This window comes from Bos grunniens, chromosome 10 (assembly GCF_055505025.1).
Source record: "Bos grunniens cultivar Pamir isolate PY7600 chromosome 10, Bosgru_T2T1.0, whole genome shotgun sequence".
Classification (NCBI taxonomy): Eukaryota; Metazoa; Chordata; class Mammalia; order Artiodactyla; family Bovidae; genus Bos; species Bos grunniens.
Genome location: NC_141174.1, coordinates 56896461 through 56922814, shown reverse-complemented (window position 1 = coordinate 56922814; position 26354 = coordinate 56896461). Strand labels below are relative to the sequence as shown.

Sequence of the window (26354 nt, the reverse complement as noted above, 5' to 3'; positions counted from 1 at the left end):
GGTAAAAATCCCCTTCCAGTTAGTTAACCAAGGGCTTTACCTTTCCTTATTGCATTATATCAACTGCTAAGGGCCATCCTGAAGGCATTTTAGTTTTTTACTCAACAAACTCAAACCAAGTTTGTTGTATGTGCATATAAGTCACATGACAAAGACTAATAAGAAGAATGCCAAACTGCTAGCACCTATTTCACGCAGGTACATGGGAAGACCACTGTGAGGCAGTCTCGGCTACGGGCTTTTTATGTGCATCTGATTTATATCAATAAAAACACGACAGTCTTATAGTTTGAAAAGAAGACCTATAAAGTATATTTTTAAAAAGAAAAATAAATTAGAACACTGTTTACTTGAAACAGATAATCCTGGTCTGAGATACAATTTGAAGGATTAAAAAACTACAAATATTATCTAGTTGTATTCCTCCACAAATCTTTTTCTTTTAGTAAAGACTAAGAAATATTGTGATTGCAGCCATGAAATTAAAAGATGCTTACTCCTTGGAAGGAAAGTTATGACCAACCTAGATAGCATATTCAAAAGCAGAGACATTACTTTGCCAACAACGGTCCGTCTAGTCAAGGATATGGTTTTTCCTGTGGCCATGTATGGATGTGAGAGTTGGACTGTGAAGAAGGCTGAGCGCCGAAGAATTGATGCTTTTGAACTGTGGTGTTGGAGAAGACTCTTGAGAGTCCCTTGGACTGCAAGGAGATCCAACCAGTCCATTCTGAAGGAGACCAGCCCTGGGATTTCTTTGGAAGGAATGATGCTAAAGCCGAAACTCCAGAACTTTGGCCACCTCATGCGAAGAGTTGACTCACTGGAAAAGACTCTGATGCTGGGAGGGATTGGGGGCAAGAGAAGGAGGAGACGACAGAGGATGAGATGGCTGGATGGCATCACTGACTCGATGGACGTGAGTCTGAATGAACTCCGGGAGTTCGTGATGGACAGGGAGGCCTGGTGTGCTGAGATTCATGGGGTCTCAAAGAGTCGGACACGACTGAACGACTGAACTGAAGAAATATTGTATTCAGTCTGGAAAAAAAGTTTAATATGATCCTGAAATAAGTAATTATAATAGTAAGTTGTTTTGTTTTTTAAGACTTGTTTTAGGTGGGCCATTTTTAAAGTCTTTGTTGTATTTGTTACATGTTTCTGTTTTATGTTTTTTGGGGCTTTCGCCACTAGGCATGTAGGATCTTAGTTCCCCACCAGGGACTGAACCCACGCTGGCTGCATTAGAGGGCAACGTGTAACCACTGGACCTGCAGGGAAGTCCTCAGGCCCCAAGTTTTTAACCATTAGAGGGTTTTGCTTTTTGAACTATGGGAAGATTATTTTTGCTCCTCCTTTGAATGAGGAAAAGAAAACCTAGAACAAAATCACTGTTGTGTTCCCTACCAAGTGTTCATCCCCTTCCCCCACCCCGATGGTTGTATAGTATGTGTATGGACAAAAAATACATACAAATTGTGATCTAATTTTTCTACTCAGTATAGTAAATACATTTCTTCGTGTTGCTAAATTAGAACATGCGTGCATGCTCAGTCACTACATTGTATCTGACTCTCTTGCGATCCCACGGACCGCAGCCTTCTAGGCTCCTCTGTCCATGCAATTTTCCAGGCAAGAATACTGAAGTGGGTTGCCATTTCCTACTCCAGGGGATCTTCCCAACTCAGGGATTGAACCCACATCTCCTGCATTGGCAGGCAGATTCTTTAGCCACCAGGGATGCCCACTAAATTAAAAGAGTGTACTCTCATCTTATAAAATCTCAGTTACCTCATAAAGTTTTAATTCCTTAAATTTTAGAAAATATGCCCTAAGGCTGAGGGAAGGAAGAATAGGGAAGAAACTGCCTAACAGGTGTAGGGGGTGATGAAATGTCTTGGAACAAGATGGAGACGATCGCTGTGGGTGTACTGAATGCGCTGTGTTTAGCTGCTCATTTCAGAATGGATGATTTGGGGACCCCCGGGGGCCACAGGCTGGGGCTCGGCACTTCACTGTCGAGTGCACAGGTGAGGCCCTGGTTGGAGAACTAAGATCCCACAGCTGCACAGCTTGGCAGGAAATAAATTTTTAAAAAAATTTTTTAAGGTTAATTTTACGTTATATGAATTATACTTCAGTTAAATAAATAAATAGGTGCTTAAGACGGGGATAAGGAGAGAGAATAAAAGGAAGTGAAATAGTGCTGACATTCCAAAACACGAGAAACAAGTGATTTTGTCTCTTACTAAATCTCCAAAAAAGACCTCATTTTCTAAATTAAGAAACCAAATTTCTTCTATCACAAATATTTACAATAAGAAAGTTAAGATTTAATGTGTGATAGGACATTTGGTCTTGGCTATTTAAAGGACAGTACTCTCTGAGTGCGTAATACTTTCATAACAGAAGACCATCTGAAGGCTAGAAAACTACAGAGAATAGGGTTATTATGAAGCCATTTATTACACTGCTTCGGTGAATATTCACTCTGTTTAAATATCCCTCATTCAAATTATGAAACCTTTAATGTATCCAGGAAAATCATAAAATAGAAGAAAAACTGCTGGCTATAAGTTAAACCCTCAATTATTGCTACAAATAGAACAGGTCATAACATGAGTAAAAGACTACTACAAATAATCTTAAAATCATTCTAATCATCTTAAGGGAACGTATCTTATTATAAAAGGTAGTCTCAGTTTACAGACAGATAGGTTTCAGATTTATCTGTAGGATGAACACATTTCCTGTGGAAACTGCATTAAAGGTTTGCAGGCTATTCTATAAAACTCTATAAGAACCATTACAAAACTGAAATACTATATTCTGTGTGTGTGTATAAAATAAAACCATACACAGTCAATAAAAATGTTTTTAAGCTATAAACTATTCAGCAAAACATAAAAATATTAAACAAAGGTTTTTATTTTTTAAATGGTAAATGCTGGTACTTAAGAGAAAGCGGGTGATAAGGATGGAAACTTATAGAAGTTCAGAATGACAAACCATAACTGAGAACTCATAAAGGCTCTTTTTATTAGGCCTAATTACACTTCAGGGTGATGTCAGGGCAAGGAAGCCATGCACTGTATTTCTCACACTGTTACACATGGCCACAGGAGGGTCACTGGATCTCATAAACACAGTCTGGTCTTCTTTCACTCACGTTATGAAATGTCCTCAGAGTTACTCTGCCCCAGCAATCTGTCCCGTATGCCGAGATTCTCGCGGCCCCGAGCCGAGGTCTCCTCTCTCAGCTCCTGGGCATCTCAGCCTGGGGGACAGACACTGTCTAGTTCCCCTCACTCTCTTCCTGCTGCTGTGGCCTCAGGACCCTGCCCTGTTCTCACCCTCAGCCAGAAGCTCTGTAAGTTGGCAGAAGCACCCCTCTGAAGGGGGTAGAGACTCTGATCCTCCCCTGAGCTAGGGCCATTCTGCACAAGGTAGGAGTTTCGACACAGGCTGGGCAGGCAAGCAAAGCAGAGGAACCCCAGGTTCTAAAACATGCTCAGATTCATGGATTCTTGCTAAAGCCCCCAAAGCTTTAACTCTCTGGAAATCCAAAAGTGACAACTGATGGTGGGAAGGCATCCAAGTGATCTACAAACCAAAGTGGTTTTACTCCCTACTATTCCTATGAAGGGGCTTCCCTGGTGGCTCAGCAGTAAAGATTCCGCCTGCCAATGCAGGAGACAGGAGTTCGATCCCTGGGTTGGGAAGATCCCCTGGAGGAGGAAATGGCAACCTACTCCAGTATTCTTGCCTGGGAAATCCCATGGACAGAGGAGCCTGGCAGGCTACAGTCTATGGGGTCGTAAAAGATTTGGACATGACTTAGTGACTAAAGAACAACGTTCCTATGAAGGGAAGACTGATCTGCTCCTTTACCAAAAGACGAAGAAAGGCAGAAAACTGGGGAGTTCTGTGCTCAAAGAGGCCTATTTACACACGAATACTTTTAGGTTGTGTCAGAAGACAAAACAGCATCCACACTGAATATAAATTTCTTCCCATTGATTTTCCTCAATATCCTTAGTATCCACTACATAGAATCTAGTAAGATAGAGTACATTTGATATTCAAGCCCCATCAACAATTCTCCTGGAATCCTAATTTTTTAATAAAACAGCATGCACTAGAGCTACGACACAACTTAGTCACCGTCTCTGCACGCAAGAAGAGTCCAAGCACACAGCACTGACGGGCAAGCACTTCACAGCGCGTCCACCATTCAGCAGCTGCTTCAACTGGCAGAGAGGCTCTTAAGCGTCTCGAGAGTTCACAAACGTGAGGATGACCAGGGCTCTAGTTCTGGCCCTACCATTACTCCTCAAAGAACTGAGAACATCACTGCTGTGCTGGGTCTGTTTCTTCACTGTAAAATGAAAACTGGGTGATAAGCATGTCCCCTCTAAGTGTAAAATTATTCAAAGAAGATAAAGCCAAAGATAGATGAAATAATATCATTCCCTATAGATAAAATTCTTCCACTCTCCTAATTTTTTAAAAGGCTTAATAAAAAGATTAATTGCTAATGTAGTACAATTTTCTAAATCAACGCTCTTCAGCTTTTTTTTTGTCCCCTGCTCCACAATCCCTGAGAGGCAGTACTCTGAGCACATTGCCCGTCAGTAACAGCAGAGTCGCTGTTGTGGAGTCACTGTTCAAAACCACTGGAGACGAAGGTGCTGCTCCAACAGTAAAACTCAGATCACCACCCCCTCCACCCAACAACACACAGAGTTTTTTAAGTGCACCCCTCTAAAAAATTAGCAACCCAGAAGAAAATATTGGTAACCTATTTTTTTTAAAGAGTCAAGTTCATTTTTATCTATTTAATGTTCATCTGGCACATACTATGTGCCAAGCACTACTGCACTTTACTGTGCCACTTTATAAATACTCCTTCATTTAATCCTCTACAGTCCAGAGGTGTGTACTATGACTTGGCCTGTTTTATAGATAAGGAAGCAGTGGCATATGACGGAGAAGTTATATACCTTGCTACATTAGTAAGGGACAGAACGGAACTCAAACTCAAATGATTGAAGGCATGGACTGCTGCAAAGCAGAAGACCAGCAGGTTGTTATTTTTGCTTCAAAAAGATTCCATACTGTGTGTTCCTGTAAGTGTTATACACCTGTGTATAAACTGTTTGACATCTAGAAGGATATATAGTAACTTAACAGTCATGTGAAAAGAATGGGATGGGGGACTGGAGCCACATAGCCCTACTTTCAACTATGCTGTCTGAATTTTGTCATAAAGCATTACTTCTTTTACAACAAAAATTAAATTTAAATGTCTTAAATTTAAAGATACTGGTATCATAAAGCTGTCCTAATGAAACAGACTTATTCTAAATTATTAAGCATGAGTAGTAAGTGAAAACAAAACCCAACATTACAACTCTATGGGTCTGAAAACACACCAATGAAAAAACATTTGCAGCTGTTACTCAAAACACACACACACACACACACACACACACACACACAAATACTCCATAAAAGTATCAACAGTAGTGTTACTCCTCTTGAAATCGAAGAACAGGGCAGAATTATCATAAAAAATTCTATAAATATTCCAGTATATATACAAGTAGAAATATACTCCAGGACTAACCCAGTTTACCCTCCAACTGATATATTTTTAGATGCGTTGTTGTTGTTCAGTCGCTCAGAGAGCAAGACATACAATCTTTATACCATAAACGCTCTCTGAACCATATACTCACAAGCCTATTCTATGCTAAAATTTCTGAAGTCTACCTTTAATTTGAATTCTCTGAAATTCCTGGGGTAAGGAGTGAGTGGTAAAGTCACATGGATAAAGCAGGAAACGGGCTGTAAGGTAGTCCCCACAAGAAGAAATCCGGCTACACTAAGCAACCGCCGGAGTGCCAAAGCAGCCAAAATCACTGTCTGTGTTCTCACTCCCACCCTGATACCGCTGCCCATTCTGAGAGTGGGCACCGGGTTCCCAGGGAACAGGAGAATTCCCTATACAGCAACAGGCAGTGCCCAGGGCTAAAGAAGTGAGCCAACAATGGAGGAGGAGGACACCAAGCGTGAGCACCCAATCCAAAGTGCTCAGAGCAGCCGGCTCACAGAAGATGATGGGACGGAGGGGTCAGGGCCAAGGCAGTGACAGCAGTTAAGAAGTTAAGTTTATCTTGGTTGCCTTTCCACCTTCCCCCTCTTGCAGCTCTCTCTTCCTCAGTTCCATTCTTATTCAAGGCTGGCAATCGTTTAATCTCTCCTGAATCATTAGATAAGTAAATTGCTTTCTGGTAAAGTCATAGTTCAGTATTTCTTATAGCCATTCTTTTCTTTCTGTTTAATGGCCCTATGAAAGATGAAAGATAACCACAAATTCTTGAATGTTCCTCCCACTGAGAGGCAGGTCTATGTCCTCTTTCCTTGAATCTGGGCAGGCTCTGTCAGTGCCCTGACCAACTGAATATGGCAGAAGGGACCAGGTGTCAGTTTACAGGTCTCCGTTTTAAGAAATTGACAGTTTTCTCTTTTTATTGCTTGGAATGCTTGCTCTTGGGGTGGCCGGCCACCATGGAAGAGGCCTAAGCACCCTGTGAGAAACACAATATGAGAAAGCGAAAAAACGAAAGAGACCTTGCAAAAGATGACACCTTAGTGTATGCTGGGGACAGGGGTGCAGAAACAGAGACCAGGAGCACAGAGGCTTGTGACAGGTGAGTTAAAAAGCCACCGAGGAAGTGGATGCTCCAGCTTAAGGAACTCCAGCTGGTTCTTCCTAAATGCCTGACCTACAAGATCATAAGCAAAATGAAATGATTGTTTTAAGCACTAAGATGACAGCATCCACCATTCACACCTGCCAAACGACTCACAGGAATGAGTGACACTGCCGTTTAGTAGAGGTGAGGATGAGACCCTTAAAGAGGCTCTATCCCGTAGGAATCAAAACCATCCAAAGACTAGACGATACCCTCTGCAACAGAGGTGGTAAGACAGTAAAACACACAGTCCATCATCGACTGAGCTGCCATCATCACTCAGGACTGGCTCTCTCTGTATCCTGTCAATATTTTACATCTGGATGTGCTGTCTTGAGCATAATAAGACAACCTAATTCTTGGGCGGAATATCACATAGTAAAAAACGACCTTCAAAAATCTCCAAACCGCTATTCCCATAGCAACCCCAAATTCTTGATGAAGATTCTTAAGAAAATGTCACTGGCACTTGCAGGAATTCCTTTCTCTTCATTAAAAGCTACAGAGCCTTATCCTTCATTCCTTTTGCCTCTCTGGATTATGTTCCCTAATAAACATTCTGGGAAACCTCACATTTTATTTAAGGTTGGATTTGAAAACCTAATTGAATAATTATGAGTCGAGAATATCCTCCTCCATTTTTGTTTCCAATTCTCTCTTCACCCTAAGAGTGCTGACTTATTCCTCAGCCAGCCTAACTTGATTCCCATCACACCCATCAGCAATGTCTGATCCCAGCCTTTGTAGCTGGGGTCAAGAGCCCACATCCTAACCAGACTCCCAAGATTTCTAGGAAGTACTTTGACTTTTCTCTTAAAGACTTCAACAAAGTGTATGGGATTTTTGGGTTTTGGTTTGTTTTCAGTACAACTGCTTTACAACGTCATCTTGGCTTTTGCTGTACAACAAAGTGCACCAGCTATATGAATACATACATACATACGTACATATATATATACATATATATATACATATATATATATATATACTCCCTCCCTCCCACACACCCCCCAACCCACCCACCTAGGCCATCACAGAGCCCTGAGCCGAGCCTCCTGTGCTTTATAGCAGCAGCTTCCCACTACCTATTTTACACATGGTAGTGTAGATATGTCAAGCCTCATCTCCTCATTTGTCCCATTCTCCTCTTGCCCTGTCAGCCCAGCGGAAGGAAGTAGGGGAAGGACTCTGCTCCACATCATTTTGGTTGAACTAGGCAGAGGCCTTGATCTCCTGGCTTTGACCTTAAACCCTGCCAAAAGAATTCCTTCCTGCTTTAATACAAAAATGTACCAAAGTGACTTGGTTACCCTTAGGAATGCGACTATTACTCTGTAGACTCAAAAGGAACATGTCAGAGGCAGGCATGGGCTCCAGAACCCACATAAGTCTTCTGTTCACCTTCTAGCTCTCCCATTATTTTGTTCTATGACCTTAAGGAGTTGGTTTCAGAGCCTGCCTCCTCATCTGTAGCAGAAGACAAAGACCACCCCTGCCTCAGATGGCTATGGTAAGGGTTTCATGAGACGAAGCACATGAAGGGCACAAGGGGCCTAATAAACAGAAGCCCCAGTGACTCTCAGTTTCCTTCCCTTAAGAATATATTAAAATAAAAAACGCAGCTATCTGGGGTTAATTCTGTGACAGCCATTCTACACAAGGCAGTTAACATATGTCCACATATAGCATGACTGCTAATTGTTCAGAAATTTTTCCCTTAGTTTACACACATTAAAAGGATGGGAGCTGACAATTCCTTTCCACAGAAAAATTCCAAATAAATAAGTCAGTAAAAATCCTTCAGAAACTCCTCCGGTATCTGACTTGAAATTAAATTATTTTTAAAACATAAAATGAATGAGATAAAATATTCTATTTTAATAAGCTGATTTCAAAATTGATATAATGACTATATACACCTTAATGTCAGAATCATTAAACTTTACACAGTTAATGTAAAATACTTCAGAAGCAAATGCACTGTAGAAGCAAATTTCAAGGAGGTTTAGACAACTAAATAAGATGCTACTCAGATAAAACACTTAAGTACATAAGCAACTTGGGTGTCAAAACCATACGGAGATACACTAAATTCTGAGGTATTCAGAATAGAGATTAAATCATGGTGCACCAATCTAATCAATCAAAATACACTGTACCTTGGTCATTCTAATATCCAATATGTGGGGTTACAAGTCTTCAAAAATATTTTTTAAATTTCTAACTTTTGTTTTAACAAAGAAGCAAATAGAAATGATTTCAAATCACACCAGATTTAAGATATGGTGATCAGGGACTTCCCTGGTGGTCCAGTGGCTAGGACACCGTTCGAGATCCCTGGTCGGGTAACTAGATCCCACGTGCCGTGACTTGGCACAGCCAAATAAATAAATAAAAATAAATATTAAAAAAAAAAGATATGGTGATCAGCTTATTTTTACAGACAGTAGGTTTAAACTTCTACTCTAAATAATTCAGTTCTTTTTTTATCCAGGATAAATAGGATTACCTGGTTCTCTTTAAGGGACACTGTCTTTGGTTCTCAGAGGCTAATTTTGAGACTGTGCTCGAGCCAATTTTTCAAACCTTTTTCATGTCAGGACCTGCATGGAAAATGATAACATCTGTATGGTGCACGTGCGTAAATTGAAGAGTCATCATGGGGGCCAGAAGTAATCTGCTTGGAGGCTCCAGCCACTCTTAGGCTGAGGGGACTGTTATCTCAACACATAGGTAATCTTTTTATGGCCCTTCTGATGGAAAGCTATGTTTCCCAATCTTTTACCTGGTTTTCTAGTAATGCAGGAAGAAGTCCCCCTCTTCTACTCCAATGCCCACTTATTGGAACAAAGGCTTTTAAGTCATCAACCAGCTGAGGGGACCAGCAGCATTATCTAGGAATTCGAAGTGCTCCTCTGAGTTTATCCTACTCACTAATGCACTGAGACCCACTGGAGAAAATGGATGCCCAAATCCTTATTTCTGTCCTAAGTATAACCGTCCTATCCTACCACCATTCTATAACGTGAGGGAGCAACCAGTTAACAGTATGACATGAAGGAATCTAACACAAATTAAATTAAAAGAGAAAACTACTAGAAACAGTTGTGTCTGAGCACTCAGGCAGTAAAACAGCACTGACGAGTATGTAAAAGGAAAGGAAAAGTCAACTGATTAAGATGAACATGGATGTAGACTAAAATGTTTCCAAGGCCACTTCTAGCGCTCTGATGTCAAGGTTTCCAAGACAAAAATATAATTACAATAAAGTGCTTCACTTCCACAGCCTTGAATACATTTGTAAGGTCACCATAGAAGTGAAGATAGGAGCAGGCAGACAAGTAATTTGAAGCACTATAAAATCACTTACACAATATTGCTTACACAATTGAAAAGTTAAAACTTTCCATCTTCTCTGAAGATATCCCATAATACAAAAAAAATATTTGTACAAGGCTTTTAGCTGCAGCATTATCTGAAATTGCAAAATACTGGAAACAACCTAAATACCCAAAGGGAGGAGACCGTTCGAATTCACTGTGAACCACGACAAATGGAGCACTATAAACGGGTTAAAAATAAGGAAAAGTTCTACAAACATGGAATGGTGTTCAGAATATACTATTAAATGAAAGAAACCCCAAAAGAGCATACTTAGTTTGCTACCTTTTGTGAGAGAAAGAAAACACTCATGTATCTGCAATCTTTTTTTTTTTTTTTACAAGAAAGAAACAAGGATAGATCAAAATAATTGGTTGTTTATAGAGGGTGGATAGGAATGAGAAGTGTGAGGTAGTAACACTTCTTGGTACGGTTTTAACTTTTGGAACTATGCGTGTGTGAGAGTCACTCAGTCGTGCCCGACTCTTTCCAATCCCATAGGCTGTAGCCAACCAGGCTCCCCTGTCCATGGGATTTCCTAGGCAAGCATACTGGAGTGGGTAGCCATTCCCTTCTCCAGGCAATCTTCCCAACCCAGGGATCGAACCTGGGTCTCCTGCATTGGTAGGTGGATTCGTTACTATCTGAGCTACCAGGAAAGCCCATACTCACATTTTATATACTCAAAAAAACGTAAAATAAAATCAGCAAGTATAAGGCCGAAAAAATTTTAAATGGAAATCAAACAAAAACAAATGAAGCAGACTATATGTCAAATAAGTGTGTTAAAAGAGGGAAGGAAAGGGAAGGAAAAGGAAGGAAAACTAACATAATTTTTTAACATAGGACTTTTTTTTTTTGAGTATACAGACAAAAAACACCATTAAAAATATTAAGCTCTAGTTATAAGCAGTTTTCTTTGCAATGGTGTGGGTCAGCAGTTCAGAACTACTTTCTCTGATTATGGCATGGAGCAAACAAGTACACGTGTTGAGGATAATGGGAACCAGATTCTCACTGTTAGAAAAGGGCATTACAAATGCAGAAAGGCTCAAGACGAGACCTGCAGTGCTGAACTGGAATTAAAGGTATCAAAATGAACTCGTGGTTACACAAACACACAAATACAAACAAATATATACATACACACACATACACATTTTCATATTTCTTAATTCCTATTTGCTGAGAGATCTTAGGTTATAAACATTATTCCCCACTAAAAGGAACAATGGCTACTTGGAGAAATAGCTGATTCCAAGACGGGGGCAGGCTGAGTACAAGATGAGATGGGAGCACCTTGCCATGCCAGAAAGTAAGGGCTCCAAGAACAATAGGGACATGTCAAAATTATGGCCTAAGAAGGTCTCCACTAGCCAAATCTAGGACAACTTGATCTTCAAAATAAATAGCAATAGGATGTTAAGAAATAAAATGAAAACCTGAGTTCATGTTAATAAAATAAATGAATAAACGAGTGAGAAAGGAAAATGTGTCCCCATATATACTTAGAAGAAATAAGTTAAAAAATCAACATCCTGCAACCATCCTAGTAACAACTGATTCAATCAAGAATCATCAGTGGATGCTAAATTACTAGATTAATGTTTGATGAGGAATAAGACAATTATATGTAAAATCTCAAAGCATCTGCTACAAATTAGTTATTAATAACAAAGGGGAAAAAGAAACTTTACAACAAAGAACCTTGCAAATATCACCTTAATAAAATAAATATTACCAAAATGAGACAAACCAATTTCATATACCTCTTGTTATAATGCCCTGAGAAGACACATTGCTTCTGCAGTATTCCTATCAAAACCTTGCACGACTTGAATCTAATCATAAAGAAACAACAGAAAAATCCAAATTGAAGTACACTCTACAGAAATACTCAAGACGTGAAAGACAAAGAAAGGATAAGGAACCATTAGAGACTGAAGGAGACTAAAAGAGTTCACAACAAAATGAAACTCATGACCGTGGGTGAGATGCAGGGGAGACGGGTGGGGCGACACAACTGGCAAACAGCTATGAAGGACATTATATAAAGGACAGTGAGACAACGGGAGAAATCTGAGAATGGAATGTGCATTCAATAATACTACTGTATCAGTCATTAAATGTCCTAATTTTAACCAATATCCCATGCTTAATGAAAAGAAAGTCCTTGTTCTTGGGGGGTAGGGGGGGATAAAGCATTTATGGATGAAGGAACATTAGGTATGCAAATTAGTGATGGGAGTTGGGGGGAATATATAGAAAGAAGGTACACATGTAACACCAAGGTGGCAAAATGTTAACTCATGAATAGGTAAAGAGTACAAGGGAGTTCTTTGTATTATTCTAATAAGGTTCCTTTAAGTGTGAAAGTGTATCAAAATAAAAAGGGTTTTGAGATTTTTAAATTTTTATTCTTTACTTCCTATTAAAAACATACTTTTTGAAAATTACTATAACACAAAGGAAAAGGTTAAATTACCATTGTACAGGCCAAATAGTACTATAAACCTGGCAGTAACTTCCCTTTATTAATGGATGACAAACTAATCCAGTAAAAATATTATAATAGATTAATTGCAGTAGTCCAAATGACATTACAACATGTTTCTTTTATATATCCAAACTCTGGCTCCCAATTTCCCAAGCAGAGCCAAACCCAGAGGCTTATCTACTCTCTCTGCTGACTCTGGTAATAGCAACAGTATTTTGCTCTGCTTATCAAGGAAGGTAAATCTGGGTTTAAACTTTTACTCAAAAATAGTACTGCAAAATTTCAGTTTTAGTGATTTAACTCTCCGGATGATTACTAATAAAATCCATCTCTGATAAGGCAAAGCATGTTTTTACCCTAAAAACTGCATTTAAAAATATTTCATTTAAAAATAAACACTAATTGGGATTCCCTGGTGGTCCAGTGGTTAAGACTCTACACTTCCAATGCAGGAAATGCAGGTTCCATCCCTGGCTAGGGAACTAAGATCCCACATGCTGCAGAGCATGGCCAAATAATTTTAATTAATTAAGTAAAAATAAACACCAAATTAAGCATGGCAGACCAATTTCTCTCTTATCTCCTCTTCACCCCATTTCACTAAAATGACAATAAAAAATTAAATCAATAGTGACTCACAAAGAGAACATGTGAGACAAGCAAACTTCAACATGCTTTTGGCAGTCAGGAAGAAGCCGAAGGAGCAGTAACAATCTTCGTAGCGTGAAGAAAGCTAAGCCCAAGTGCCAGCAGAGAAGAGTGACAGCCCAGAAAGTACCAGCAGAGAACAGTGCAGCTGGGAGGCAGTCCTGGGCTTAGGGACACGGGGCACAGCAGACAGCAGAGTAAAGGTGGCACTAAGAACAAGGGGCCCAAGGGCTGCAGGGACAATGAGCTCATGGACTTCCTACGTCCTCATGTCAGGACATCAGCAGCCAGGTGTACAGCTCCCAGAGGGAGTGCTGAAAAAATGGTGCAAAAAAATAAATATCCACACAGACGTCTTGACTGTCTTCCTCCAATGAAGAAGGCGGCCTGTCCCCAACTTCACAGTGAAGCCCAATGTATACAAGCCTCACAGAGCTTTCTAGTGCCCCACCCTTACATGAAAAAATAGATAAAATAAGATTCTGTGAAGGAAAGCTCTAGTTTGAAAGAATCATTTTGAAAAGAAAAAGAGGAATCTAGAGACAAGAGAAACAATGCAGACAGCACAGAAAAGCCTCAGAACAAACTCTAAAACCCAGGATTAACAAGAGAAGATACTGCGAAACAATAGCAATAGGATGTATGAAAAAACAATGGTCAGAAAAAGGAGGAAAAAAAAAATAAAAAAAAAAAGAAAAAGGAGGAAAAGCACTTAAAAACAAGAAATATTATTATCAAAATTCAGTAGAAGGGTAGAAGGAAAAATAAAAACAAGGAAATATCTCAGGAACTAGAACCAAAAGGCAAAGAAATAAAAAGATAAGAAAATTACAGGTTCTACCCACGGTGCTCAACATTCAATTAATAGGAGTTGTACAAAGAAAAACGTACAAACTAGGAGATTTAAGGATGGGAAGATGAGTGTACTCTCAAATGCACAGACTGAAAAGTCCCTTGAGAACCCATCACAAGAAAAGAAAAACTAAGCCATGCCAAGACACATCACTCTGAAATTCCGGAACACCAAGGATAAAAGGAATATCCTAAAAGCTTCCAGGAGAAAGAATAAAAGGCTATATATGAAGAAACAGTCATCAAAAAGGCATCACATTTCTTAAAAAAAAAAAAAAAAAAAACACTGAAAGCCTAAAAACAAAGGAACACTGCTTTTAAAATTCTAAGAGAGGGACTTCCCTGGCGGTCCAGAGGTTAAGACTGTGCTTCCAATGGGAAGGGCGTGGGTTTGATCACTAGTCGGGGAACTAAGATCCCACAAGCTGTGCTGCATCACCAAAAAAAAAAAAAAATTCTAAGAGAAAAATCTTTTCTAACGAACAGTCTATAGTCAACCAAGCAGTCAAGTACAAAGGTCAGATAAAGGTGTCAGACTTGGGTGGGATCAAAAATGTGGCTCCCCTGAGAAGGGAGCTAGATGATGTACTCCAGCACAATGGTCCAATAAACCAAGGACGAGAAAGACCTGCGATCCAGGGAATGGGAGATCTAACACAAGAGGACAGCGAGGGAGTCACAGGGTAAAAACTGTCCAGTCGGCTCAGAGAACAGTCAGCTCAGATGGAAGCAAGGGCACTCTAGGAAGGAGAGCCTCGGGAATACTACTACTAAGAGAGTATGTGTTTAAATGCTTGGAAAAGAATATTCATAGACATTTGACAAATGTATATGTTACATTTGGGAGAAAATGTAAAGAAAGTAAAGTAAGCAGTTAAAAAAAAAAGCAATTACTAACTAAAGGAAAAATAAAATGCCAGAAAAGAAAAAAAAAAGTAATCACAATATTAATAAAAATTTGTGGTCTGGTCATATTGAGAAATGGAGAGTGGGCAGGTAATGAAATACTAATGTCCTCACTTACCAACACAAGATGTCAAGAGATACTACCTAAAATGGATAAATTGGAAAATAACAATGTATTACTTAGAAGCATGTGGGTAAATATAAGGGAGAAAGCTAACAAAGCTGAAAGTGGTTGTCTGTGGACAGTAAGACTGAGGGTGGAGGGAAGGGAGCCTGCTGTTCTATTTTAAACCTTCTGATACTATACTGTATGGCGTAACTGTATAATGTACTACTTTTTGAAAACACTAATGTTTAAAAGGTAAACTGATACAACAATCATATCAATTCATGAAGTTGCCTAAACCGCATTTTTTCATCTTAAAAAATCACCTATTACACGAAATAAAAATTACAAACTCTGTTTATCATTTGGGGCCAGGCACCTACTCAACTCCCTGTATACTACAAGGCTAATTTCCAGAGCTAATGGTATGTGTCCTCTACTAGAGAATGTAATTTCAAAGCTGGCCAAAATTTATCATCTATATGTTAACAGAGCCAGATACCTACAGAGCCAGAAGAGAGGGCATCTGGTCCTGCTGATTTCCTACACAGAGGCAAATTCTGATCCATAAGACTAGTCCCCTCACTGGCTCGAGCATTTTACTCTATTTTGAAATGCGTTTCTGAAACCAGTCCTCAAAGGCAATTGAAAACAACATACAGAAATAATGTATGAGAAACTGCATATGCTCAACTGTAATGTACTAAACATCTTTTATTATTCCTTCTTTCACAGACTCAGACTTGTTCAAACCCACTTTGGTTTAAAAAAAAAAAAAAAAAGGCACCTATGAAGCTATTATGCTTTTATCTGTTCTACAGTCTTCAGCTAAATGCTGGAACTGTGCCCCTACCTACAAATGAGAGGGAAGGGTAGTGGAGAGAAGGATTGAAACTACTCAAGTCAAAGCAGATTACTAAATCAGAGTCAAAATGGCCACTGCTGCCTTTGGAAGACCAGACACAAATAACCACAGAAAAATTATCAGGAGCTTATATTGTTTCAAAAATAACTCTCCTTATGAAGCTGATTGTATACAGACTACCAACACAAAAGCCATGAATCACTTAAGAAAGATTCTGGCATCCAATATTTCCATTTATTTAATATAGCAAGATCTGATGCAATTCCACACTTTGCCAACAACCTGAGTAAGCAAATCCATAGTTAAATAGTAAAAGGATTTTCAAAAGAAATTAATCAAGTCATAAATGTAAACACCACACAACTATTATTTCAAAACAAAAGCAAGTGTATACAAGACAAGAAAAGATGCACACACATATTTTATAGGAAGCACTCCCTCCCATAAATCAACAAAACATTTAAGACGTTAAGGGACCTCATTATCAAAGACTTTACTCAGAGAGCAGGTTTAATATCTATGTTGTACAATCCTTTTTCTAGCTTTTTGTGGTTATACAGTATAGCTTAGCACTAAAATACAAATCTGGGGGTGGGGGTGTGAAATTACCACAGTTGTATTTACTGGTGTGCTGGGAAAATATCTTTTTAAAAATCAATGGGACTACTTATGAAGAAATGGAAAGAAAAAACATAAACTGGGCATATACGTATACTCTGCTTGAAGGGCTAGATACCCAGTATTACAGAAAATAGGCACCTGTAAACTCCATTAGCTGTTCTAATTATTTGATGCAAAGCAAGAGTTGGAATTTTTTTTTTTTACAACCAATAGGTACATTAAAAAAAATGTGACCCACATTTTCCCAAAAATCTGTATTAATCATTCAAAGGAAAAAAGTCTCAAAAAATATTTTTTAAATGAGGTTCTAAAAAGACTACACACAAACAAAACACTTGAAATAACTGAAATGAAACCAATGCAGTTAAATTAAATTAGAATTAAATTCTCACAGCATGAATGTTGAGCTCTGGCAGCTACTTCATACACATAAGGTGAAGCTTGAATCCTGTTGTTGCAAACAGTTTCTCCAATGCCAAAAGAGCTCACAATTAACATTCAAAATAATTCAGATGGAAACTAGAGTTAATCTGTTTTACTATGTGACACTAAAATTTAAAAACCACTCAATCAATAATATAAATGTCAGCCCCAGACTAAGTTAAATAGAAGTTCTTTAACAACAACAAAAAAAAATTAGAATATTTTTCAACATTTATCTATCCATTATCCCAGGGAAACATTCTGTCACCAAAAAAAAAAAAATTGCTGCCTAGAAATTTCAGCATGATCTTCACAAACTCTGACCAAAACAAAGATCTATTATCTACAAAGGAAAACCTGAGCATGGTCAGTAAGAACAAAGATTTAAAGAAGTGAAATCAACAAGTGTCCTATCTTACAATTGGTTAAATTAAACCTGCAGGAACATGACAGTTAATCACCAGCCTGCTTTGCCTGGTGATGAGATAGTTCAAGAACAGTCCATGAAATTACGAGTCTTCAGGACAGGTCAAGGATAAATTGGCAAGCAGATTTCTAAAGGCTGCCTTAAACCCAGCTAGAACAAGGGAAAAATATCAGGAGAGAACATCTACTCAAAATGGAAAACAGCCTGCTGATAGAGTTATTCAATCCTACAGCAGAGTACAAAGTCTTCAGATAAAATCCAGTCGGTTATAATATCTTTTCAAAGACGCAAACTGGTTCATATTCAAAATAAACTCTCATTTCCCTCCTCAAAAGGGTCTTAGAAAATTTAATTAGCTAGTGGTGATTAACGGTGAAGCATTTAGCTAACACAAATACCAAGACAACTACAAACTTCACTTTTCAATGCACAGGTTTTGTTTCAACAAAAGTTTTCAAAATTTGAAGTTGCCTTCTTAAGCTTACCTGTATATTATATATCTGTAAAAACCAAACATATACCTGTTTTTCAGTATGTCTTAAGAAGTGTGCAGGGGGCGGGGGGGGGGCGGGGAGGGAAATCTTGTTTTAAGCATTGCAGCCTAAAGACTATAAGTAACTTCTACAAGAAATATGATTGGAAAATCTTAAAATATAACGAAATGGAATCAACAAAAGTTACTGCCTAAAAGCAAAGATTCAAATAACCCCTGAGCTACCAGCAGCAAAAGAAGCAAAATTCTCTATCTTAAGAATTCTCTCCCTCCCGTACCCCATAACAAACAACTTCCAAGAAGAATCTCCTCCAGCAGAAACAAAATGAACAAATGGGAGGAGGCCACGATTATAAAATGACAAAGAGCTCACTGCATTTTATCCTTATCCACAGCTATGGTGAGAAGGCTTCATGATATCTGAACTAAAGTAAAGCCCATTTCAGCCTACAAAAAAATTCAATCTGAACCAAAATTTAGACATTCAAAAACAGTGTTCTTCCAACTGTATTAACAACCTTGTTCCACCTTGCTGGCATTTTAATCAATAAACAGAGGGAGGAAGAGCTAATTAAATATAGAAATTTAAAATAAATTATTTCCAAAATGTAGAATTTAAAATACACTTTCACATCAAAAATTTTCAGAGGAATTACTTCAAGTATGTCTCCGAACACTTATAATCCTTTAAATTATCAAGCAGTAAGTGACTAGATGACAAAATAAAGACCTTGCTTTTAAAAAGGCAAGCCAAAAGTATGGTTTGAATGGTATTTGAATTTAAGCTCTGGGCTATCTCTAATATCCCCAAGCATCTTGAGCAACTCTGTTAATCTTTGTCTCAGTTTCACAATCTATGAAACAGGAAAAACTACAAGGATGGGTAGTTAATTAAATTAGTCAGGATTAAATGCTGGCCAACTGCTTTGAAGTTCCTTTATGTTGTTCTCAGTTCTCCTCCTACTCAGTAAAACTAGTAGATGAGAAAACATCTGGAATTACTATATACACTAACATCTGCAGACTCACAGCAGTTAAAAGATGACCTCTGTTTACAGGTTTCTAAGCCAAAGATCATTCAACAACCCAGAAAGATTTCAAGATACAATTGCAATAAACAATTTTTAGGTAAATTTCCTTTCGTTGTGAAAGATACCTTCTCCCTACATTCTCAAAACAGACTATTAGAAATCACAGGGCATCTTGAGAAGTCTTGGGGAGAAACAATTCTAGGTAAGATGAACAAGCTGTTGCTGCTGCTAATGGTATTCTCGGCATTCTAAGCTGTCAATCAAGGTAAGCTTCATCACAAATAAACCCTCCAAAAAGTACCAGCCCCTGCTGAGAATCTAAGTACCTCCTTCTAAGCCATCTGTCCAGGAAAGCTCTACTAAAACACCTAGAATGCAGTGGCTCTTGTGTTTAAAAGCTATGAATAAACATAAAACACTAAAATACATTAACAATATATAGTTCCCACTTCGAACACTGATAAGCTACTATCCAAGTCCACTTGGATGCTTAGGTTGAACACAAAACCCACGGTCTGGACACAATCAAAGGACACTACTATTTTCTTTCAAAGAAGGAAAATGTCTAATATAGCTCAAGAAGTGGGAAAAAACTGCAAAAGAAAAAACAACACGGGTTAGGGGTAATGCCCTTGTAAATTACTCCCTGATGGAAGAGGGACTCAATTAAATTTTAAAACAGGAATTTAAATTACTCAATGAGCTACAAACTAAGTTACTCACTGTTCTGCTCACTGAGCGACAAACACTAGAAAAACATAAATATTTTTAAGTTAAGTTTAAAGGATTCAAAATTAATCTATCATATTCCAGTAAAGAAGGAAATCGCTTAAATTTCAAAGTGGAAAAAGTAGGATGTTATAAGAGCCTAAGGCTAATGCTATTAAAGCAAAGAATGATGAGAATCAGCTATTTTGAGAATAAATGAATAACGAGAAACTGAAACAAACAGTTCAAATTCACCCCTCAACCCCATCCTTTCTTCTGCTTTTAGGCCATGAAGGATATTCTTTGTATACTACTAAGAATACTATTCGGAGAATAACTTCAGATCCACGTGTCAAAACTTCTTCACAACAGCAAAATGTTAGGCTCAGTCCCTAGACTGCAGCCTCTTCAAACGAACACATGGAGCACATTCTAAATCCCAGCTTCTTCACATCTACTACCAATTATTCAGAGACTTTGGAAATAAGCTTAGGCTGCTTTAAAGTTCTAGGGGCTGGGATTCCAGGTGGGATACTGCCAGAAAAACTAGAAAGACAACTGCGTTTGACTTAAGCTTACAAATCTTATCGAAAAAGTTAAAATTCTTCAGAAAAGTGTATGAAATTTAAATATTAATCTTCAAAAGTATCACGGGCCCACTGATTTTTAACTGTCCCATCCACATTTACTACTAAAATGTCATACCTGCCTACCTATAAACACAGAATGTCAAAAGACTACAAATTCATCATGGTAACAAGACTGCAGATGGTCAGTTCCTCACAAGCCAGTCAAACTTTACTTTATAGACTAAAAGCCAGGAGCGGTGACTGGTGAAAGCATTCTGGGGAGAAGCTCACTTACTATGCTTTCCATTTATTTTAAACACTCACTCACTATGCTTTCCATTTATTTTAAACACCAAGTTTAAGGCCAATCCAGCTACCATCAAAAGGAAGAAAGTTCCTTCATTCATTAAGCAAATATTTACTGAGTGTCTTATTAGATGCTAGGCACTTAATTTCATACAGGGTTACTACTAGGAGCAGTAAATGCATTTGACCTTACAATGAACAAATGACTGATCCTATCTAGAAAGTTTAATCCACTGGGCATGTAAGAGGTTTCTTTAGATGTAGGTTGTGAGAGAAATCTGGTGCAAAATAACCCATCACCCCATCAAGGTGATATCTCATTTTCAGCTCAAGCGTTATCACAAATGACAAGTTTATTACCACTGAGATGCAATCAATAATCAGAACTCTATCCAACTAAATGTATCTTCAAAAAAGGATTAATCTCCAATAACCATCCCAAATTGCAAAATATTTACTTAATCTACACTTACTTTTCTCAGGTAATGTGAGGGCAAGTGTGTACTAGAAACTATAAGAGGATTTCTCAACTCTTTAAAGAATTAATCAGGGAAAATTTTTTCATGCCTATGCTATTAAAATATCTACAATTTAACTGGCTATTTAACCCAAACCCTTAAAGTCTTTGGCTCACCTTAGTTATGAAAATAGTTGTGTTTAGAGCATCTTTTTAACCAATCTGGGTTTTCTCTCCAGTATTTTGCCACTGGCTCAACCCTTTTACCCACACATACATATACAAATGAAGTATACTTTCAGAAGTCTCCAGCTTCTGAAAATAACATCTGGTACGTGCACTTAACAAAAACCTTGAAAGAATGACCTCGTTTTTATTTAAAACGTTTTCATTTAAAAATGAGAATGAATTTAGCAAAATTAGACATAAATCAACTTTTACCTTATTAGGAGATTACTATTTTCAACACTTACCTTAAGCCACAACATGGATTTAACTTCTAACCAGTTAGCTTCCTGTCTCTCCTCAACCAGATTGGACTGCAACTTTTTTGAGAGCAAGGGATTGATTACTGGACTCCATCGTCCCAGCTTTTGTATTATAAATTCTGTGAATCTCCACGCAGACATAAATGCTGCTAGTTTTAAGACCTTAAGGAATTCTTTAATATTTGAAAACTATTTTGATAAGAGCAGCTGTCCTTAACTGCTACTATTGTTGTATACAAGTGGGTTCTCAGAGTGTGATCCTGAGCCCCTGAGGGTTTCCAAAACCCTTCAGGGGTACATGAGGTCAAACTATTTTCATAAATAATACTGATGTTACTTTTATTCTCTACCCTTATTCTCTCACAAGCATGCAGTGGAGTTTTCCAGAGGCTACCCAATGTGTGATATCTCAAGAGACCAAAGGCAAAGGCAGATGTAAAAATCCAGCTGTCTTCTATTAAGCCAAATAACAAAGACAGTTACAAAAATTAAAATGCCAATCTTCTCACCAAATTTTTGTTTTGAAAATTTATGTAAATTACTACTTGTTAACAGGTAATGGATTTATTATTATTAATTGTAAAGGATATAATAAATATATATTATTTATATATAAATATAATTTTCCATACAACAGATATCAATAGCTATAAGCCATACAAACAAAGGCTCTTTGGGTTCTCAATAATTTTAAGACGGTAAAAGAGGCCTGAAAACAAAAAGTTTGAGAACCGCTGTGGTACACAATTACATAACATATACAATAATATGTACCAAGGGCTTTCCACAGATAAGAAGCTCAAGTTAATTCCGAAGTATAATTACTTCTTACACCCCCTAATCTTGTTGAGTAATAGATCTTGCAAAACATAATTCAGCATAAAGCCAGTCTGTCCCAGTCCCTATTTAAGGGGCTTTAGATACTTAAGTATTCAGAGTCCTTTTCATAAAGATGTTCTGACCTATAAAACCACCTATTACTTGAATAGTGTTTGGAGTCTCTCAAAGTTTGCACAAAAATTACCTTGTGCACCCTAACAACAACCTGTGAAGTGAATGTGAAGTATTACCCATTGTTTTACAAATGATACCATAAGACTTAGGCTCAAAGGAAACAGAACTACTTTCCAAGGATGTATTGCTACCTAGAAGAGCCTAGGATGTTGGTCTTTTCCAATATGCTTGGCTGCCTTGAGGCTGTTTCACTGTGATGTAACTGCAAGCTCCCAAAGAAAACAGGGCAAGGGCATGACTTTTATTGCCCCAGTGCCAAAACAGGGATTTCCCCTCCCTGAAAAGAACGCAATCAGACTCCGCACTCGGTCACCGAGTTATTCCACACACTGGCTACTCTTTTGGTGCCCTACCAAAAAGAAAAGGAAAGAAGACGTTTGAGAGTGTTGGAGAATAAATACCAGAACACATAACCCTCCAAGATGATGAATTAGCCAAAGACTCATAGTTAATAATCATTTAATCACTGAAACAACAGGCAGGCAAGAACAAGATCAAGCTCAATATAAAAATATGAGATTATATCAATGAATGGATGCCAAGAGGTTAGTGGGAGGCCCGCATGAAATGGGTTCAATTCACAGAACTTGAGCAGAAGGAAAAAACCCACATAAAGTTGCGAAACTGGCTTTATTGGTTCTACAAATGAAAGCACATGACTAAAATCACCCTCCCAAAGCAATGTCAGAGACAAACTTTGTTGCAAGATGCAAAGATGCCATCCTAGCCCTTGGACAGAAATAACCCCTCCCTTAGAGCTAGCCATACTAGTTTGTTCTTTGTATCAGCACAAGCCTCTAAGTTATGCTCCATTTTAACTTAAGTTCCTCAAGAGATGTTCGATCTTCTGCACCTCTTTCCCACAGTCATGTGGACGCCCTGACTGACAAAGGCAAGGCTGACTCACAACAGGAAATCTGTCACTTGCATAAACTCTATTCCTTTTTCTAGATGCATGTGCCCAGTGAGGCCATTTTGAAATTTGATGTGAGTTTACCTAGAAAAAGCCATAAGGGAGCTGTCTGCTTTGTATCCCTGTAGAAAGTAATCCACAGAGAAAGTAATTTCATCATTCCTCATGAGGTATGCTTTTTCTAGTGTTTACTTTGGTCATTTCTTCCCCCAAATCTCTTGGGGAAAAAAAAGAAAGAAAGACACAACTTACCACAATCGCAGCACCACAGCTACAATTAGAGCTAATGCAACATCAACTAATTTGTAAAGCAATTTGACACACTTTATTTGTTGTTTCATACTCAACATTCACTGTGGAAGAAACATTAGTAGGTAAGTTTTCTGCACCCTCATAAAAGAACTGCAATACTGCACTGCAAAATCAATTAACCGGTTATAATCTTTACGGGCTTCGTGCAGAAAAAGACAATCTGACTTTACAAAGGCAAGCAAAGCATCAAACCTCTCAGAGCTCAAGGAAGCCAGTTATCTCGACTCCTTATACCAGGGTACATTTTTCTTTGTGGCTGTTGCCTGTGATTTTCTCTAAGGACATAATAATCACCATTTAAGAAGTAACCTGTCAAAAGTGTTAAGGCATTCTCTAAACTATCTTCCTAGCTCCGGCCCGTAATGAGGAACGTCACACAGTTAAACCGTACCACTGCTCTTTTATTTCTTCAAATGAACTTAAGATTTTTGAAACGCACAATTTACATTCTACTCTCCAACCCAAGCTGCCACCGATTATCTCAAAGCTAATAAACAAAGACCCTATCGGCTGCACCAGGGCCCTACCAGGAAGTAATCAAAGCAGTGTGGCCGGTGCGATCCTAAGTCGTTAGAGCAGACAATAAGAGGGCACTGGGGCTTCCAAGAGGCCCGGCAGAAGGAGTTAAGATGCTTAAGCAATGCAAAAGCATTACATAAACCTAATAACTGTCCTCCAGCACATGGACTCGGAAATCCCAAAGCAGTTTCAACCCACCAAGAAGACCTGAAAAGCAGCGCTAGCCGCCCCTCCAAAGCAGCTGCTCCATCAGCCTTCTGAGCTTTTTAAGCCCGCAGCCTGTTTTCAAACTTCCCCCTCCCGTGCTGATGAAAGCCTCTGACCTCGGCCTCCCGAGTTCTGAGCACCTCTCGGGGTCGCGGCTCCCGCCCACCGGGCGTGGATCGGGTCGCTGGAGCATAGGGGGAAGCGAAAGGAAGCGGGGCCAGAGCAGGTAGCGAAGGGCCCCAGCGCGCCCAGCAGCCCAAACAAAGCTGCCCCCAAGAGCGGCGCTTTTCCTGTCCGGTCGAGGAGGGCACACAACTAGGGCCCGGCCACACGTGCGGCCGCCTTGTGGGGGCCGGACACCCACTCCCGCAGCCCCCCGACCGGGCGACACGGGCCACCACAGCCCCCCGGCATTGCCGGGCGGCGCAGGGGCGCGAGCCGCAGGCCAGGGTCCCGGCTCGCCGCCGTCCCCACGCGCTCGTGGCCCCCGCGGGCTCGCATCCCTCGCGGGCCTCTCCTTCGCCGGCCGGACCGTCGGGCCACGGGAAACAAAGGAGCCGCCGCCGCCGCTCCGCCCGCCGCCGCTCCGCACGCCTCACCGAGTACCCTTCCCCAGCCACCGGGCCCGGCTTGCCCGCACCGCTTCCCGAGTCCGCGCGTCCGCCGCCCGCGGCCCCTAGACGGCAGGCCCGGCGGAGCCGGGGCCTCGGGTGCGTTGCAGGCCGCCTGGGGCCGCACTCACCGCTGCAGCACCAGGACGACGGGGAGCCGTTGGGGAACTTGGCTGAGTCCGGAGCGATGCAGACGCTGGAGCTCAGGTGCGGACACTCCATGGCCACCAGAAGAGCTGCGAGGACTGAGGCTCCGGGACCCGGCGAGGCGGGGGCGGAGGAACTCCGACGACTCCGTCTGGGGTCGCTCCTCGCCCGACGCTCGGCCGACGGCGGCTGCGTCCCGAGCCCTTGCGTCAAAGAAAGCAAAAGCTTCCGGGAGCCGGGTTTTCTCTCCCGCCGTCTCTAGATGTCCGGCTCCAGAAAACGTGGTGCTCCGGGATCCGGGTCCTGCCGCCACCCCTAGGTTGGGGGCTTCCGTCTTCCCAGGCCGGCCCGGCCCCGCCCCTGGGCAGGCCCCGCCTCCAGGCCCGGCCCCGCCCCCGTCTTCCCCAGCTGGGTGGGGTCCGCGCGCTCGCAGGCGGGTGGCCCAGAGTCAGACTGCGCTCTGAAGTGACTTTCCCAACTCCGCTGCCCCGAGCAGCCGCGACTTTCCCCGGCCCCGAGAAGGGTGGGGCGCCAAGCCGGGGCACACTGGGCCGGTCCGCTGCTTTTTCCCCGCCCTGGGCGAGCTCTCGCAGTCAGAAAACACTGATCCAGCGTAATGAGATGGTCTGACTACCCCGGGGTAGAAAATCTGGTCACGAAAGAAAGTGTGAAGAAGAAAATAAAAACCACAAGGGCAGACAGAGAGCCCCCACTTTACACACTGTGGCTCAGACTCAGAGAGGTTAAAGGCCTGGCCCCCGGTGGCCCAGCGGGCTGCATGGGTCCCAGAGCAGTACTGGTTTAGTGGTCTGCTCCCTGCGGCAGGTACCATACTGACCAAGTTCTAGTTCTGGACTAGGTTCTAGACATGTGGCCTTAGCCAGCCACTTAGGTGCGAGATGGCGGGGGCGATCGTGAACCGGGGTTCAAACCCTGTCACTATGAATCACTATTGGCATTACCTCGAGCATATGATCGGACATTCAGATCTCAACGTCCAGTTTAAGTTTAAGCGAGATAGCTGTAACCTAGGTTTGCTGAGCGGGCGGTCCCGGTGATGAGGTGATAAAAAGGGAAGGGATCTAACGTTTG

General features: G+C 40.4%; 1 protein-coding gene across 10 annotated transcripts in view; it reads right to left on the bottom strand.

Moving 5' to 3' along the window:
- Window positions 1–26354, bottom strand: part of USP3 (ubiquitin specific peptidase 3) — a 137893-nt gene that overhangs the window by 77256 nt on the left and 34283 nt on the right. For 2 of the 10 annotated variants that reach the window (XM_086321429.1, XM_086321440.1), the window contains exon 1: window positions 25145–25482. The exons of 2 other annotated variants lie outside the window; for them this stretch is intronic. In XM_086321429.1, the coding sequence (XP_086177555.1) occupies window positions 25145–25337 (193 nt within the window). In that variant the 5' untranslated portion in view covers window positions 25338–25482. Of the gene's footprint in view, window positions 1–9270; window positions 9386–24620; window positions 24952–25103; window positions 25483–26354 lie in introns of those variants that run through there. 6 more of the 10 variants (XM_086321432.1, XM_086321441.1, XM_086321434.1 and 3 more) reach the window with 5 other exon arrangements.